This window comes from Balaenoptera physalus (assembly GCF_965194825.1).
Source record: "Balaenoptera physalus genome assembly, chromosome: 17".
In the NCBI taxonomy this organism is placed as follows: domain Eukaryota; kingdom Metazoa; phylum Chordata; class Mammalia; order Artiodactyla; family Balaenopteridae; genus Balaenoptera; species Balaenoptera physalus.
The window spans coordinates 2,174,887-2,194,047 of record NC_138895.1 but is presented as its reverse complement, the minus strand read 5'-3'; the positions used below and the strand labels follow the sequence as shown (position 1 = coordinate 2,194,047).

Sequence of the window (19,161 nt, the reverse complement as noted above, 5' to 3'; positions counted from 1 at the left end):
TTGCCTGTCGACCCACTGATTCTCACACCACGGACACGCAGACGTCACCCTAACGTGGGGCGGGCTGACACGAAACTCGAGCTGGTAACAGAGGGTCTGTGATGAGCTGGCCACTGCGGCTGCGGATCCGAAGGCAGCTGCCCCTCCCTCCACTCCTGCCCCTGAGCTGGTGGCCTCCTGAAGCCTGTTTTTGGTGGGCTTCTGATTTTATTGGGTTGGCCAAAAAGATCTTACGGACAAGCCCGAACGAACTTTTTGGCCAACCCAATAAAAGGACCGTTCTGTTTGATCAAAACACAGTGAGCAGTAATTCCATAGTGATATCCCGATGATGGATATGTATTTAGTTTGATGTTCAATATAAATTATATTAAACTGTATATTGTCCAGTTTGCCCCAGTTCTTTTTATTTTTTTTATTTTTTGGCTGTGTTGGGTCTTCGTTGCTGCACGCGGGCTTTCTCCAGTTGCGGCAAGCGGGGGCTACTCTTCGTTGTGGTGCGTGGGCTTCTCATTGCAGTGGCTTCTCCTGTTGCGGAGCACGGGCTCTAGGCATGTGGGCTTCAGTAGTTGTGGCTCGTGGGCTTCTCATTGCAGTGGCTTCTCCTGTTGCGGAGCACGGGCTCTAGGCATGTGGGCTTCAGTAGTTGTGGCTCGTGGGCTCAGTAGTTGTGGCTCGCGGGCTCTAGAGCACAGGCTCAGTAGTTGTGGCCCACGGGCTTAGTTGCTCCACAGCATGTGGGATCTTCCCGGACCAGGGCTCGAACCTGTGTCCCTTACGTTGGCAGGCGGATTCTTAACCATTGCACCACCAGGGAAGTCCTGCCCCAGTTCTTTTTAAAAGTCATCCTAAATAGAACTTAACACTTGCCCCGGTACAACTGTGAACCTTCACTTTTCCTTTTCAATTTAATGCACTTAAGAGTTAATCAGATGCAAAGTGAATTAATAATTTATAATGATTATGGAAATAGTTTGATGTTTATTTTTTAATTATAATTTTCATGTGTCTTTTTTACAAATAATGTTGTTTCCTTCTTGAGTGACTTTTTTCCTTCTTAGTAAAAAAAAAAATCAATCCACCTTATTAGATACTTGGTCATTTTCACAAGGAAGGATCCAATGTTTGATTTAGTTGGGAATATGTGTATTAAAAAAAACAATTTTTTTCTTAATGGGCAGGTGGTTGTTTAAAAGCAGATTTCAGTACAGCTGCTTTGAAGGAAAGAAAATGTTATACAAATAGTTATGTAACACCTGGGATCCCAGTTGTGTGCACACAACTTCAGGGCTTTCAAATTTCCAATCTCTTCACACTTACATTCCTAAGACAGGACACCTAAAATAACTCAAACAGTTTGGCATTACATAATCACTTTTCATGACATGATAAGTCAGAAATTTAAAATTTTATTTTCGTCTCTCACCTCATTCTCTCACAAACTCTAACTAAAATGGAAAGATGTCGTTCACCCAACATAAGTCATAGCTTTGAGAATGCTTCCTGGGGACACTGAGGTTCAGCATTAACGGGTAGGGTCAGGATGACAGAGAACTGTTTCTTACGCCACATGGGTTGATATTATTTTCTCTACAAAAGTTTTTGGGGGTCACTGAAAATTCATGAAATTTAAATTTAATAATAAATCCCAGGTAAAATATAAATCTCCTTAAATGAAGGAAAGAACAAGAGGTTCATGGATGTTTCCTTCATTCATCATTAAAGTAACACATTTTGGCATCTTTGAATGACACTGGCTGCAAATAAAACACTCAGTGTCAGCGACCCAAGGAAGAAATAGTCTGTTTCACATTGTATCTACCATAGGTAACATGTAATGATCCTTTTGCAATTCTCAGCAGTATTCTACAATAAGATAAACAAAATTGGGGTGCCAGTGTCAAATCATGGGATGAGGGTACAAGGAGAAATCCACACCAGTGAGTTAAAGTGCTTTCTTCTTGGAAGAGGGTTTTTGCCTGCTGGTCTCTGTGCAACTGTCTCGTTTCTGTTGTTCCTGATACAATGATGGGGCATTCGTTCCTGACCAGGCCCATCATGTATTTGTCATACCAAATAATCTAAAATGCAGAAATGACCATTTAATGGGTATTTTTATTTATAGGTAGCTTACAATTTTTTATATTATTTACATACTCGAGTCATTCATTCTTTCGTCTTCTCTTCTGATGAAAGCAACATACTGGCACTGACCCACCGACAGAGAGCAAGCTATCCTGTTCATTCAGGATGATTCCCAGAGGCCTTCCAAACAGAAATGTTTCTGAAATCCGTATGACCTTCTTCTTTTCTGCTGAAATTTCAACTTGGCTTCACTGTTGACTTGATGATGTGATTGCTTCTCCAGTGTCTATAGCGACGAGTATGACTGTTCTGTTTATAAGTCAAGGTAAGAGGGATGCCAAGCTCAGGCTGTCAGGTCATGTACTTGGCTTTGCTCATCATGCCGGAGCTGGGAGTGGCAGAAGCAGTGGCCTGACTGCCTAAAAAGAGAGGGTCCAAACAAGCCACCTTGGCAGCAAAGAAAGAGTGAATGCAGTGAAGAACAGCAAATAGGTTCGAAAATTCCAGCTCCTGAAAGGAAAAGAGAGATGGGTCACATAAAATAAAAACCAGTTTCCTGAAAATAAAAACTACGCAACTAGATAATAGCTAGAGCTTTTCTTTCAAGTGCAATAAACTTAACTAGAACCAATGATATCTAACTTATGGAAATTGTAGGCATTTTTGTTCAATATGTTGCTTTCAAATGCATTGCCAATTTACTTCAAAATATGGTGGCCTGAGAGTCAGAAGAACTAAGCATTCTTATCACCCATGAGAGTCTTTTCAATATTGATAAATGCTGCATAGAAATATATTTGGCCAGATTAAAATTCTACTTTTGACATAGTGTAAGTAAAGAGAAACAGCAGGTTTAAAAGTATTTTTCTCTCTTTACACACAATTCAAATGAAAAATTTGGACTGGAATAATAGAAAAGTATTTCTCACTACTATCTAGAATAAGTTGCTGTTTGTCATAGGACAATGAATATGAAATACCGAGAGCAAGGGGATATGAATGTTTAAGGCACTAGAAGCCAAATGGTTCACTTCCAAAATATAATGAATGCATTCATTTTAAATTTAATTAATTCTGATTATCATACTTGGTTGTTAAAAAAAAGTTAGCCAGGGCCCACTAACTGTTTGGATTTTTGGAAATATATTTCCCATTTGGGTACTTAAGGAAATGTAGCACCAACCAGTAGCACCAAATGATATATATTGAAATGAAAATAGAAAGAAGTTACTTCAAACCACAAATCATATCAGATTAGCTGTAAAATCATGAGTTGGTGCTCAGGATAGGTTTTGAAAGCTGATGCCACAAGTATTTTTATGAAAAACCATCAGTAGTCCCATAAAAATGATCTAATTCCAAAAGGATTGAGAGAAGAAAAATAAGAATATGTGCTTGATGAGGTCTATTTGATAAACTTGTCACAAAGAGGATAACAAGAGCGCAGTAAACCATATGGAATTGCTGACGAAACTGATGCTATATCAATACATATTAGTAATAAAGGATGCAGAATTGCAATTAATAGGCACATTGCTGATGGCGTTTTCAATTCATGGTATGTGGCAATGGAAAATAATATATTCATGCACTTAGGACATATTGTAATATCTGTCATGTACCAAGGAACTATTTAAATAAAATAGTTCACTTCAGGAGTACTTTCTCAGATATGTAATAGGAGGACAATAGGCCACAATATAGAATCATAGATCGGTACAATGTAGATGAAATAGCTATGCTGTCAAAGTGATTCCCTCCAAAACTTCAGAATATCTTAGTCAGTTTCCTATGGCAAATGTTAAAACAGCAAAGATCTGGTTTAAGTATTTTAAATTCCTAAAATGATTCCACCTCAAAATGATTTTACCCAGTCATTATGACTTCAGGAGCCGTATTTTCAGCAATCTGCTTCATGTCACCGCCATGTGTTATTGGTCACCTAGCAGGTTTCCTCTGGCCTTAATTCAACCCCAAAATTCACCCCTTCATTCTTTGTGCAGCCAGCTTATTTCATGTGCAGATTTTGAATACGTTCAGTGTCAACCCCTAAAAATCCACTAGCTGTAAAAAGGATGGGAAAGTTTTGGAAAGCATGAGATATGCTTGTATATTATTAAAAAACAAAACAATAAAAAACATACAATTTACTCTTGGTGAAGGGGAGAATACTGTTGAACGTTGCAACTAGGCAAAAATATAACAAGTTTTTCTCAAAAGTAATTTTGCCATACTTTATTAAATTGGAGATTATATCTTGGTTGTCAAAAAACAAATAGTCTAAATATATAGATATTTTGGGGATGATTAATATTTTCAGTGATTCATACCTTGTCAAGTATATGTCAATTATTTGATGCAGACTGGCACTTTACAGTTTTTACGCCTTTTTTTGGATGTGGGTAGGCAGGAAATGATAGGTAATTAGAAGATAAAACAAGAGGCAGAGATGCGTTCAAGTTTGGTCCTTGATTCCAGAGTCAACTCATATTCCCTCAGGGTCAGTAGTCACCTTTGGTCATCACGTCCACTCCTAAGGCTTCGATCTGCATTTCTGTATACACTAGTAACACTCTTTCCCTCATTTCTAATGTAAATTCTGACCTACAGAATTTACCTATCTACTGAGCATCCACAGGTGACGTCCACCAAGCTATTTACCATGTCCTTGTAACAGAGCTCTTCTGAACCCCATGAATCTCACTAAACATAATTCTCCTCAAAATTTAATCATTCATTCAGTCAATGAATACTTCTTGAGTGCTTACTATGCATCTAGTCTTCTTCTTGGTGCAAAGATAAAGTAGTGAGCAGAAGAGACAGAAAACATGGTCTAATGGGAGTTACATTCTTGTGGCAGGAGACAACATATAAGGGCATAAACAAGTTAAATATAATATTTCTGAATATAATAATAAGTATACTCAAGAAAATAAAGCATGGAAGAGAGCAGAGTGTGGGAGGGCATGCAGGACAAGGAAATCCATATTGTCCTGGAGGTGAAACTTAACAGGACAAAGGAGTAAACCATCTGGATATTTGTGAGAGAAACATTCCCGGCAGAAGTCAATTTCAAAGGCCCTGAGATGGAGACATTCTAGGAGAGCTTGAGGAAAGCCAGGGACTTTCAGCTCTGGGATGGAGTGAATTATGGAGTAATTAATAGGAAATGAGGTCAAAGATATAACTCAGGCCAGAAACGGTAGTGCATACGAGCCCTTTATGAGCTTTACTCTGACATGGAAAACCACTGGAGATTTTTCAGCACAGAGTGACAAGAATTGGTATTGAGTATTAAAATGATAATTCTGGCCACACTGTTGATAATAAACTCTTTGGGAATAAGATTGAAAGAAGGGAAGTTGTAAAGTTTTCAGTTAAAAAATGTGTGGGATTGAAAGTAAAACTGAGTCAAGGATGATTCCAAGATCTTTGGTTGAGCATCTGAAAGGAGGATTTTCAAATCATATATCTGATAAGGGCTTTCTATCCAAAACGTATAAAGAATTCATATAACTCAACAGCAAAAAAACAAACAATCTGATTAAAGAATGAGCAGAAGATATGAATAGACATTTTTTCAAAGAAGACACGTAGGTGGCCAGCACGTATATGAAAAGATGATCAGCCTCAGTCATCATCAGAGAGATGAAAATCAAGCCCACAGCGAGGCAGCACCTCACACCTGTTACAACCGGGATCACCAACTCAGTTCGCTGTAGTCTTACAAAAATTGCTGCTGTTTTCAATACATACCTCGGGATGGGTTTTCCCAATGAACAAGTTCTTAGTCACGTCAAGTAATGACAAGCACTGCAAATATGGGCTTTCCCAGGGAGCTTCCAGATAGATCCAATAATGACTGTTTTCATAATCAAATAGTTAATTTTTCAGGACAAAATTAAGTTTATTTTTTTCCACTTTCAAATGCTTTCATGATTTTTGTAATTTTGCTTTTTTTTAAATTATGAGACGATAACACCAGACCTGATTATTTTGAGTTACTTTACCTCCTTGGAAAATGCTTTCAAGTGTATCTTTATTTTTAAAATTCTGATTTTCAAAATGTTTTTACTTATATTAAATAAAAATACAATTACATTTCTTCTATAGATAAACGGTGACTTTTGGTAAAAAGGAAGAAAAATGCATCATACCATGGACATGTTCCCTTTAACAGCTACTTGTTTTGGAGGTGGTTCATATATTTGTTTTACCTAAAAAATGCCAGTTTAAGTTTTCTAGTTTACCAAGTTAGAGAATAATTTGCATTCTTAACACACATGGGTAAATAAAAGTCAATATCCCTATGGAGAATATAAGAGGCTTGAAAAATAAATTATGTACAAGGAGAAAAAACCTTCTCAGTGAGAAATAAACATGATTCAGAACCCTCATGATTCCCAGGAGTTTAGGAGCTCTTTTAAAGCTAGAGGAATATCCTGTCCAGAGCTCTCCTTTATCACATATTACTTTTCCTAATCCAATCGTTTGAAATAAAATTTTAGATGAAATAAGTGGTATATAACTCAGACACACACAGACACACACACAGACATACAAACACAATTACTAATTTCCCCGATTTATTTCCAGCTGCTCCAGTTTCTTCTATACTATGAGGCACCACCAAACAGGATTGATGAAGGACCTGCATTACCAAGCAGGAGCCTGCCCTGTCCTCATTTTTCTTCCCCATAATCTAAACAGCTGGGGCTCTGGAGAGTTTGCAGTGAAAGCAGAAAGGTCTTCGCGTTTTAGAAAACCTTTGGTTCCAGATGCCAAAAAGAGTCAGAAATTGTGAAAAGCAGGATAGGTAGGAAGCTGACCCTTCATCTTTTATGCAGAGGGAGAGCATTCATCCTCAATACCTGCCCAGTTTTGTGAATATTAAACGTCCTAATTTATGAGACCTCAAATGCCAAATAGGAATTTGCTTAGATGACTGGTTATTTTCTTCCAAAAGGCAAATTTCAGCACATCATGAATTCTTCAGTGGGATATTTGACAGATGCTTACTGAGCATACAAAATGTTCCATTCACTGTGTTATATATTCAGTCTTTACCTTCAAACCAGGGAACATACTGTCCCAAGGGCAACCCTTTTAGGCAGACACTTATCCACAATTTATAATGAGAAAGTGAAGATTTATAGAGAATAGCTGGAAAGTAGCATTACTGGAACTCAATCCTCAATTTCTGATTTAAGTCTTACTAAACCTTATATTGTGCGAGAAGGTCTCTTATGGCACCTTGAAGTCTCTGAGGCCACGGAGATTGGGGGCAGGAAAGGGTTTTGGGGAAGAAGTCTATTCAGAAATGTTTCCAACCTCTGCACGGTTCCACTAAATAAAAAAGCAATTTTCTTTTTCCTTCTCTTATTGTACAAAAAGTACTGCCTTGGCTGCCAGACCTCAAATCCAGTAATTTAGGATTAATATGCTGTACACACTAGTTTAGGAAATATTATAACAGTGTTTTCATGGGGGGAATGGTCATGAATTTCAATGAATAAAGTGACAACAATGCTTTTAGAAGGCAGCCTGTTTTGAAGTCAAGGGATTGTCTAGCCATATTATCAAATTACAATTTAAAAATAGATACACCTAAAGATAATAAATGTTAAAACTAGCAAACAAAAAATGTATTTTTTACCTGGAAAATTTAGTTATGGACAACTATGAGTATAAGGTAGTAATCCTTGATGTACTAGTACGTATGCTAATAACATAAATTAAGCACTTTTTAAAAAGTACCCAATACAGTAAAATGAGCTTTTTAATAAGTTGTCAAATAACTACAATATTACTCATGATTTCAATTGGGAACCATTCCTCTGTTCTACTAGGAAAGTTCTGGGAAGTTTAATGAGGCTTTGGAAAACAGATGGGAAATTTATTAAGCTTTCTGAGTAACGAAGTGAGAATTTATGAATTTCTACTTTCAGAGAAAAAAAATATAACAGGCTTTTGTATTATACCATTGTCCTTCTATAGCCATAAAGCAACAAAAGCAACAACAAAAACAAAAAACAAAGTATGTTCCCCCAACTCCCGTCTTTTTTCAGTATTTCTGAGACTTTTCACAACCAAAATTTTAAACACTACTTAGAACTTTTAATCTTGTAATACATATGGCAACTCAAACACTCATATTCCCCAAACAAACAATATCTCTTGTTAAATAAACTCTGGTTGTAAAGTATTTGCCTTGTAACTGGGAATGTATTAATGTACTATTAGAGCGTGTTTTATTTAAAGTTGTCTACTTATCACATATAGCAAGATCTGAGTCCATTTGCTAAATCATTTTATCACTTTTAAAATCATTTTTAAAAGAAAAGAAACACTGCAAGTGTCTATATTTAAAACATTGGCTCAAGTTTTCTTTTGTAAACTTTATTATGATATTTTAGACATATAACACTGTATGTATTTAAGGTGCATGACTTGATGTTCTGATATATGTATACATTGTAAAAAGTGTACCGCAGTCAGGTTAATTTACATACCATCACTGCTATAACTACTATAGTGTGTGTTGGGGGTGGTTTATTTACTATCTATCCTCGCTGCAAATTTCAAGTATTCAATATTGTTACGTACAATCATCACATTATATGTTAGCTCTCTATTAATCTTATCGAACTGAAGTTTTGTTCCCTTGGGCGAACATCACTCCATTTCCCTCCCCCTCCCCCCTCCCCCCTGGCAACCACCATTCTACTCTCTGCTTCTGAACGTGACTATTTCAGATGCTACACGTAAGTGAGATCACGCAGTATTTCTCTTTCTGTGTCTTGCTTATTTTCCTTAGCATAATATACTCCAGCTCCACCCATGTCACAAATAACAAGATGTCCTCTTTCTGTAAGGTTGAATAATATTCCATTTTATGTGTATGCATATACCTCTATCCCTATGTATCTATGTATCTATCTATCTATCCATCTAGCTGATCTATTTTCTTTATCCATTCATGTATTAAAGGACATTTAGGGTTTTTGCCATGTCTTGACTACTGTGAATAGTGCTGTAATGAACATGGGGTTGCAGATATATTTTCAAGATACAGATTTCATTTTATTTGGAAATATACCCAGAAGTAGAATTGCTGGATAATGTGGCAATCCTATTTAATTATTTTGAGGAATATTCATACTGTTTTCCATAAGAGTTGTACCAGTTTACATTCCCGCCAGCAATACAGAAGGGTTCCCTTCTTCACATCCTTGTCAACATTGTTATCCTTTGTCCTTTTGATAATAGTCGCCCTAATTGGTGTAAGGTGATATCTCATTGTGGTTTTGATTTGCATTTCCCTGAGAACTAGAAACATTGAGCAACTTCTCGTATATTTGTTAGTTATTTAAGTTTCTTTTTTCGAGAAGTGTCTCTTAGACCCTTTGCTCATTTTTAACTGAGTTATTTGTAATTTTGGTATTGAGATGTATGAGTTCCTTATATATTTTGGAAATTAACTCATTATTGGATATATGGCTTGCAAATAATAATTTTTCCCATTCTGTAGAGTGCCTTTTTATTTTTATTTTTTAAAAATTATTTGCTTTGCTATGCAAAGCTTTTTAATTTAATATAGTACCACTTGCCCACTTTGGCTTTTGTTGCCTATTCTTTTGGAGTCATATCCAAAATATTATTGGCAAGACCAATGTCAAGAAGTTTTTTCCCTATGTTTTCTCTTAGGAGTTTTATGGTATCAGGTATTATATTTAAGTCTTTAATCCATTTTAAGTTGATTTTTATGTATGGTGTGAGATAGTGGTCCAATTTCCTTCTTTTGCATGTAGCTGTCCAGTTTTTCCAGCATCATTTTTTACAGAGACTGTCCTCTAATTGTGTGTTCTTGGAACCTTTGTCAATGATCAGTTGACCATAAATGTGTGGATTTATTTCTGGAATCTCTATTCTGTTCCATTGGTCTATACGTCTATCTTTATACCTGTACCATACTGTTTTGACTACTATAGCTTTGTAATACAATTTGAAGTTAGGAAGTGTGACGCCTCCAGCTTTGTTCTTCTTCCTCAAGATTGCTTTAGCTATTTGGGGTCTTTTGCAATTCCATATGAATTTAGGATATTTTCTACTTCTGGAAAAATTATCATTATGATTGATAGGTATTTCACTGAATCTATAGATCACCTTGGGTAATGTGGATATTTTAGCAATATTAATTCTTCCATTTCATGAACATGGGCTGTCTTTCCATTTATTTGTGTCTTTTAAAATTTCCTTCATCTATGTTTTATAAACTTCATTGTACAAGTCTTTCACCTTTTAAAGTTAATTCCTAAGTAATTTATTCTTTTTTGTTGCTATTGTGCATGGGATTGTTTTCTTAATTTCCCTTTCAGATAGTTCCTTGTTAGTGCATAGCGATGCCACTGACTTTTATATGTCAATTTTGTATCCTATGACTTTGTAAAATTTGTTTATTAGTTATAACAATTTTTATGGTGTCTTTAGGTTTTTTGAATATATATATATGATAATGTCATCTGCAAACAGAAATAATTTTACTTCTTTCTTTCCAATTTGGATGCCTTTTATTTCCTTTTCTTGCCTAATTGCTCTGGCTAGCATTTTCAATACTATGTTGAATAGTAGTGACATGAGTGGGCATCCTTGCCTTGTTCCAGATCTTAGAAGAAACAGTTTCAGTTCTTCCCTATTGATTATGATGTTAGTTGTGGGTTTTTCAAATATAGCCTTATTGTGTTGAGGGATGTTTCTTCTGTACCTATTTTGTTGAGATTTCTCATCATGAAAGGATGTTGAATTTTATCAAATGCTTTTCTGCATTTATTGAAAAATTTTTTTTATCTTTTATTCTGTTAATGTGGTGTATCACATTGATCGATTTTTGCATGTTGAATCATACTTATATCCCGGGCATAAATTCCAGTTGGATGTGTTACATAATTCTTTTAATATGCTTTCAAGTTTGACTTGTTAGTATTTCACCAAGGATTTTTGTATCAGTGTTCATCAGGGATACTGGCCTGTAGTTTTTTTTCTAATGCTGCCCTTGTCTGGATTTGGAATCAGGGTGATGCTGGCTTCATAACTTCATTTTAGGAGTGTTTTATATATTTTAGAAGGGTTTAAGAAAGTTTGGTATTAACTCTTATTTGAATGTTTTTTAGAGTTGATCTATGCAACATTTCTGTCCTGGGCTTTTCTTTTTGGAAAGTTTTGTTTACTATTTGTAATCCTTGTTTGTTATTATTCTGTTCAGACTTTCTATTTCTTCTTGATTCAGTATTTAGTTTTTAGGTCTCTAGGAATTTATCAGTTTCTTCCTGGTTATCCAATTTGTTGGTGTATCCTTTTTTAGTTCTGTGTTATCCATTGTAATGTCTCCTCTTTCATTTCTGAATTTATTTATTTGAGTATATCTCTTTTTTCTTTATCTAAGAGTTTTTAAATTTTGTTTTTCTTTTCAAAAAATACAACTCTTAGATTTACTGAAAGTGTGATATTGAAGTCTCCTACTATTGTTGTGTTTCTGTCAATTTTTCCCTTCAGATCTGTCAATATTTTTATATATTAGGTGCTCTGATGTTGGATGCATATATATTTACAATCGTTATAACTTTTTGTTGAATTGACTCTTTTTTTCATTATATAATGCCCTTCTCTATCTTTGGAAAAGTTTTGTTTTAAAGTCTATTTTGTCTTATACAAGTATAGTATTTGAGATAAGGTCATATCTTGGACTGTAAGAAAAAGAAAAAAAAAGTGGAATCATATGGAGTATGTTCTCTAACTGTATCAGACTAGTAATCAATTCTATAAATATAACAAAAATCCCCAGATACTTAGAACATAGACATCACACTTCTAAAAAGAAAATCCACCTGTCAAAGAGGAAGCCTTGAGGGAAATTAAAAACACATTGAATTGAATGAAAACAGAAATACAATATATCAAAATTTGTGGAATGCAGTGAATGCAGTTCTAAGAAGGAAATTATAGAATTAAATGTTTATGTTAGAAACAAGGAAGTTTCAAGTTAACAATTTTAAAATCCCACCGTGTGAAATCAGAAAAAGAAGAGCAATATAAATCCAAAGCAACCAACAAGAAGTAAATAAGAAAGATAAGAGCAGAATTCATTAAATTGATCACAGAACTCAATAGAGAAAATAAATGAGAAAGTAATCCTGGTTCTTTGAATAGTCTCTAGCAAGCCTGACAGAAAAAGAGATAGAAGGCATCAATTATTAGTATCAGGAATGACTCAGGGGTGTCATTACAGAATCTGCAGACTTCAAAGTGACAATAAGGAAATACTATGGAAAAGTCTACACACACAAATTTGACAACTTAGATAAAATTAATGAAGACCTTGGAAAGTAAAAATTACCCCAAATCATCTGATAAGAATAGATAATTTGAATAGCTATTTACTAAGTAAGTTAAATTCATAATTTTTAAAAATCCCCAAAATGAAGTCTCCTGGCCCAGATGGTTCCACTAGAGAGCTCTACTAAACCTTTAAGAAAGAATCAACAAAAATAGTACACAATATCTTCCAGAAAGTAAAAGAGGAGGAACATTTTCAACTCATTTTATAAAGACAGTTTGTCCCAATACCAAAACCAGGCAAAGACAGTACCAAACAAAGAAAAATAAAATAAGCAAAAAACAACAAAAGAACTTACAGACCAAATCTCTCATAGATGTAAAAGCAAAAATACTTAAAATTTCGAAAAATAAAATTCAGCAATATATATAAAAATTCCACATCATTAAGTAGGGTTTGTTCCTGAAACCACTACATTAACAAGCTAAGCAAGAAAATTGACACTGTTGTATTAATTGATACCCATTCATAGTAAAAACTTTCAGAAAAATGGAGATAGAGGGGACCTAACTCAACCTGAGAAAAAAATTTCTATTAGACTGCTAAATTTAACATCATACTTAATGGTGAAAAGCTAAATGACTTTCCCCTAAAATAAGGAACAAATGAAGAATGTTTGCACTCACCACTGGTATTCAATATGGTATTTAAATTTTTAGGCAACAAAATAGGCAAGAAAAAGATTGTAATGTGATACGGATCTGAAAAAAGGAACATATCTATCCTGATTTGCATATGTCTTAATAATCTGTGTAAATAAATGCAAAGAACTTTAAAAATCAAAAATAGAAACAAAAGGCCTAGAACTAAGTGCATATATATATATATATATATATATATATATATATATATATACGTGTGTGTGTGTGTGTGTGTGTGCGTATATATATATATATATATATATATATATATATATATACAGGATTCAGGATGCAATGTAAATATATAAACATTAATTATATTGCTACATAGTAGCATTAATATTTGAAAAATAAAAATTTCAAAATATCATTTACATTCCCTCAAAAAAAGAAGAAATGATTTACCTCAATGCCAATCTAACAAAACATGCATAGGATTTATATGATGAAAACTACACAATACTGAAGAAATAAATGAAAAGGTCAGAAAATAGAAAAATATTCTGTTTTCATTGCTTTAAGTAATCAACATAGTAAAGATGTCAATTCTCCTGAAATTGATATATAGGTTATGCCATCCCTACCGAAGGGGCAGTGACATTATTCATAGATATAGAGAAGGTAATTGTAAAATGTCTGTGGAAATACAAAGCAACTAGAACAGCTAACACATTCTGAAAAATAACAGTAAAGTGGACAGAATCATCCATTTCAAGGATTACTATATAGCTACTGTATCCAAGAATGTATAATACTGGCAAAGAGATAGATGCAAGAAACAGCACCACAGAGGTAGGACCAGTAATTTTCGATGAAGCTGCTAAAATAATTCAGTAGAAGAAGAATGGTCTTTACACAAATGATACTGTTGTAACTGGATAACCACAGGCAAAACAGAGAAGGTCAGCTAAACCCCACAACTTACAGGAAAAAAATGAACTAAGATGTGTCATATATTTAACTGTAAATGGCAAGCTTATAAGACATTTTGAAAATAGCATAGGAGAAAACCTTTGGCACCTGTGACGTGCTGAAGAATTTTTGACATGACACCAAAATTATAATTTTTAAGAGAAAGAGCTGATAAATTGGGTTTGTAAAAATTTTTTAATTTCTCTGCAAGATACTCTGTTAAAAAGATGAAAGATAACTTACAAAATGGAAGAAAATATTTGCAAACAACACATCTAACAAATCCTCATATACAAAATACGTAGTAACTCATAAAACTCTAAGTAAAACAAATCACAAAATACAATTCGAAAATAGGCAAAAAACGGGAAAAGACATTTCATCAAAGGGAACATAGAGATAGATAGAGAGAAAATAGTCATGTAAAATGTTATTCATCATTGCTAGCCATTAGGGAAATGCAAATTAAGACTATGCTGAGAACTGCTAAAATAAAAAGTAGTGACCATTCCAAATGCTGGTGAGGATGTAGAGAGACTGGGTTTCTCATACATTGCTGGTGGGAATGTAAAATGTCACCACTACTTTGAAAAGCAATTTGACGTTTTCCTTAAAACTAAATAAACATTTTCCATATGACTGAGCAACTGCCCTCCTGGGCATTTATCCCAGAGAAATGAACTGTCACGTCTACTTAGAAGCGTGTACTCTATTATTCATAGCAGCAATAACTAAACACTGCAGTCAAATGTCCCTCAACAGATAAATGGTTAAACAAAACGAGGTCCATATTCCATCTTCCATACCATGGAATACTACTCAGCAATGAAAAGGAACAAATGATCAATATGCATACATAGGGCATTATGCTCGATGGAAAAAGCCCATCTCAGAATTTCACATAGTGTACGTTTAATCTATACAATATTCTCAAAATGACAAAATTATAGAAATGAAAAACAGATTAGTGGTTTCTAGGAACTAGGAATGGTGGGAGTGAGGGGTGTGTATAAAGGGCAGCATGAGGAAGATGGTTGTGTATTTGGTTGTGTATTTGATGGTGGATATGGGCGCACAAATTTACACATGCTATACCTGACGTGAAATATACACATATTGCGTCAATGTTAAAATTCCTGCTTTTTATATTATACTATAGTTACATAAGGTTTACCCACTGGGGGAAACTGGACGAAGGGTACACGGAACATCTTCTAGTTTTATAACTTCCTGTGAGCTGGAAGAGTTCACAAACCCTTTTACGTCCACATGGCTTTAGGTTTGTTTCTGATGCCTTGGTAACTGTGTTTACTTTTCCCAGAAGACATTTTTCTAACATGTTTTAAAATAAATATTTCTACAGCATTTTACTTATGTTGAAGGAATGTATAAATAAAACCAAGATTTAAAAAAAATGAACGAAAGGAAATAATAGTTAATCAGAATAAACGATTCAGCACACTGCTACACAGAGTAAATTCCAGATACTTCTCCCTATCTCCCAACATCCATCCATTCAGATTATGACTACCTAATTTTGTTTGCCTAAATGCAAAAGAGATTGGGGAGAGTGACTCAATAATGTACCAGGACATATTAAATGAAGTGAAACACAGACAGTTATTACTTGCCTGATCCCAGGCAAGCATCAGGTTAAGCCTTAGGATTGTATGTTGTAAGACACACTCCTTGTGCTTACAAGTTCTTGATCTAGTGAAGAAGGCACGCTACTGAACAATGACCACACAGAGTGGACACCAATGTTACAACATACATAAATTAAGAGGAGTGTTATTATATAATATACAGGAGAAGCTCCTGTCCCCGACTTGGAGACGGGGACACAGGCCAAATTTCCCACATTAAAATTTTAAAAATTAATAGAAATGAACAAAACACAGAAACTGTCCAAAGCATGTGAAAAATGACACAAATTTGGGTTATGGTTATAAACTTGAATTTCTTAAATGTGGGAAGGACAAACAGTCTATATATGTTAAGTAATCACCTTTACTAACTTCTCTCCTAATAATAATACTGCTATTTTTTTTAATACTTCCTTTGTTGTTATGCTACATTCTTTAAAGATGAAATCATTCATCAGTGATTTATCAAGTGTCTTCCATATGCCAGGTACCAGGGGTATTTATTCCTTACACTTTCCCTGCAAGGTAGCAGTCATAATTTGGTGATGAATTGCCCCTGGGAATACAGCCAGGAAATGGTAAAGATGAGATTTTTTTTTTTTACTCAAGGGTTACCTGATCCTAATTTTCTTCCCACTGTATCACGTTGCCTACTCTCTCATTAAAAAAAAAAAGTGCTGCCCTAAACAGAGAAAACGTTGAATTCTCAAATGACATCAATTTCAACCATAAGCCATGCTTACGATAGATGGTCCCATGAGTCCTGTGATGTGATACACGCTGGCATTCCCCTTGCTTTCCTCCTGTGATGGTCCTTTTGACTACTGCTCACAAATTGCAGTTATAAAGGTTATAGCATAGCTAGCACTTGTACTAGTTTTAATCTAATATAATTTCTATGATATTTGCAGAGGTGATACACACCAGTACAGCTAAACAATTCTATACAGCTGGCCACTGTTCTGACTGGCGAGTGTCACTTGTTAAACAGTCTCCATATTTAATTTGGTGCTTTCAGTGTTACCCACGGAGGTGTTACTCTCTCTCATTTTATAGAAGGAGATGGTGACTTTAAAGAAGTTTGGCAACTCACCAATGGTCAGATTCTCCCACTGGTTTTAAGACTGCTCTTTTCACTATTTAAAAATCACTGCCGCTCTTTTCACTATTTAAAAATCACTGCCTTGATATATGTATACATGTAGCTGATTCACTTTGTTATACAGCAGAAACTAACACACCATTGTAAAGCAACTATACTCCAATAAAGATGTTAAAAAAAAAATCACTGCCTCTAAATTCAAGAAAAGCATTCAATAAATATCTTCTGAAACGATTTCTTATTAAATGAGTTTATGAAATATTGCTTAAAACATTATAAACAGAAAAAGTAGTATTTAGAAGCTGGCAGACAACTAATGACTAGAAAAGTTAAGGAAGTACAATTAGGTGCATGTATAATATGCATCACGTTAAACTGAAGCCTAAATACTACAGTTAGTAGTCATTTCGCTACATTTATCTTTTTTGCTTCATGTTGTCAACTAAGGATTTGTTAGCACACTGAAAATATCAGAAGAGAAGGAACTTACCAAATCAAACTTATCAACTAGTGGTTGACACTCCACGTTCGCCACAGGAGTACAGAACTGACAACATTAACACCGTTCACCCGTATTAGGATGTGTCCTGGGTGTGAAAGACTGGGAAATCCACCAAAAGCTAAAGCTACATACTTTGGGACAATAGTAATGCACTGTTTATAGTAACACTAAGAACCAGTTTAAAGAGCCGTGCAAGTGACACGGAGTAGCGATCCACGCATGGCAGCCGGAGGGGAAAGCAGAGGTGCCGTAGCCCCATAGAAGGGTCTGCGCTTAGGGATGGGCTGTGATGGGGTGTAGATGTGAGAATTAGGAGACAAGCAAATGGATGGAGCGGGTGAAGTTACCCAGGCCTCTGTCCACACTGATGTGAGACAAATATAAGGCAAGCCCACTTGGAACAGGGAAGCTTTAAAGAAACGCAGGAGGACAGAGAGTCAGCAGAAAGGAGCTGCTTGCACAGCCCCCCTTAAACAGCCTGCAGCCCAGGAGCAGTCAGAGACAAACATAAGGCAGGGGTGGGTAATCGTAGAGAGAGTCAGATCAAGACCTGAGGGGACTAAGGAGAAATATCCAGACAAAAGCATGAGCAGATGTATAAGGCCAGAAAGGCATCGTCTTGTTAAAGGGAGAATGAGGGCCTCTGGTCTGGACACAGCAGGGCCACAAGAGACGCGGATGGGAGAGTCGGGTGGGCTCGGTCCTCGAAAGGCTCTGAATGTCAGGCCAAGACTCCCCCTGGATTTAATACAGATAGGAATGTAACAGAATTATGGTGAATTTAATCCAGAGTTGAAAATTTATGTCTCAGTTTTCATTTCCATAGAATTGATTTTTCACTTTGGTATTTGTTATTTATTCTTTCTTCCCCACTGAAATAATATATTTATAACTCATTCTAACCCAAAGACTGTTGTTGTGAATTTCACAGAAGGGTAAAGGAAATCACTCAGAGTTTGAATATTTACAAATATACATTCATAAGCATAAAAGTAGTGAAACTTTCTGATGAGTTAAAACAACATAGTTAATAAATTTCAGAATACTGAAAATTTGCATGGAGCAAAGCAAAAAAATCATTCATTTATTCATTTTATTTAACATAGAATAATATGGGGAAAACATAAATTGATTAAAAAAATATTTTTCTTTAGGGATTTGTGTTCATATCTGAAGAGGGAATAAATAATGATAAACTAGAGTCAGAATATTTTAAATTATTATTTAGAATGTGAATGAAAACATCAAGACGGGGACTGTTTTAGTTCCCAGAATATTATTTTAGTGTGACACAAATACAGTTCGTAGGGAATTAAAACTAAGAAATGCAACTTGTTGTGTGTAATTTATTTTAAGGTATGCGTTTCAGTGAAAATGTGCCATTAAAATCTTTAAGTGAATTTATTCTTTTGGACATGCAGTACATTCCAAGGTAAAAACAGAGAACGTGTGTTTTCGCACATTTGGGTTTCCTAAATTTTCTCCCTTTTCTTTCTTAATGGCATTAATGTAGCTAGAGGTGGTTTTTGTAACGAGTTTCAGTTTACCTTTGCTTCAATCTGTTTAGTATCTGGATTCTGAAACAAAAATTTGATTTTGCTCTTGCCGTCATCTGAAGAACCTTTAAGCTGAGAAAACTTATACCTCCAAAGTACTGCCTAAAGGGAAAAAAAAAACATAGGCAAGTCAATGTAACTCATATCTATATTCAAACCAAGAAATTGTTCTTTTAACTGGTAAAAGGTAATCATATTTAGTTAGTCCTATATCCCAGTATTAAAAAGTAAATGAAAATATACTTATCAAAGGCTTAGTATTCAATATATCCTTTAATTTCCTGAAATAACTTTGGTTCCCATGAAATAGTCATTTTAAACAAA

At 35.0% G+C, this 19,161-nt stretch overlaps 1 protein-coding gene across 6 annotated transcripts in view; it reads right to left on the bottom strand.

Annotated features, from left to right (window-relative positions):
* Positions 1-585: 585 nt before the first annotated feature.
* Positions 586-19,161, bottom strand: part of SNTG1 (syntrophin gamma 1) — a 478,642-nt gene continuing 460,066 nt past the window's right edge. For all 6 annotated transcript variants that reach the window (XM_082433011.1, XM_082433012.1, XM_082433013.1 and 3 more), the window contains 2 exons: positions 18,829-18,939; positions 586-2,595 (listed from right to left, as the gene is read on the bottom strand). In XM_082433011.1, the coding sequence (XP_082289137.1) occupies positions 2,437-2,595; positions 18,829-18,939 (270 nt within the window). In that variant the 3' untranslated portion in view covers positions 586-2,436. The remainder of the gene's footprint in view (positions 2,596-18,828; positions 18,940-19,161) is intronic.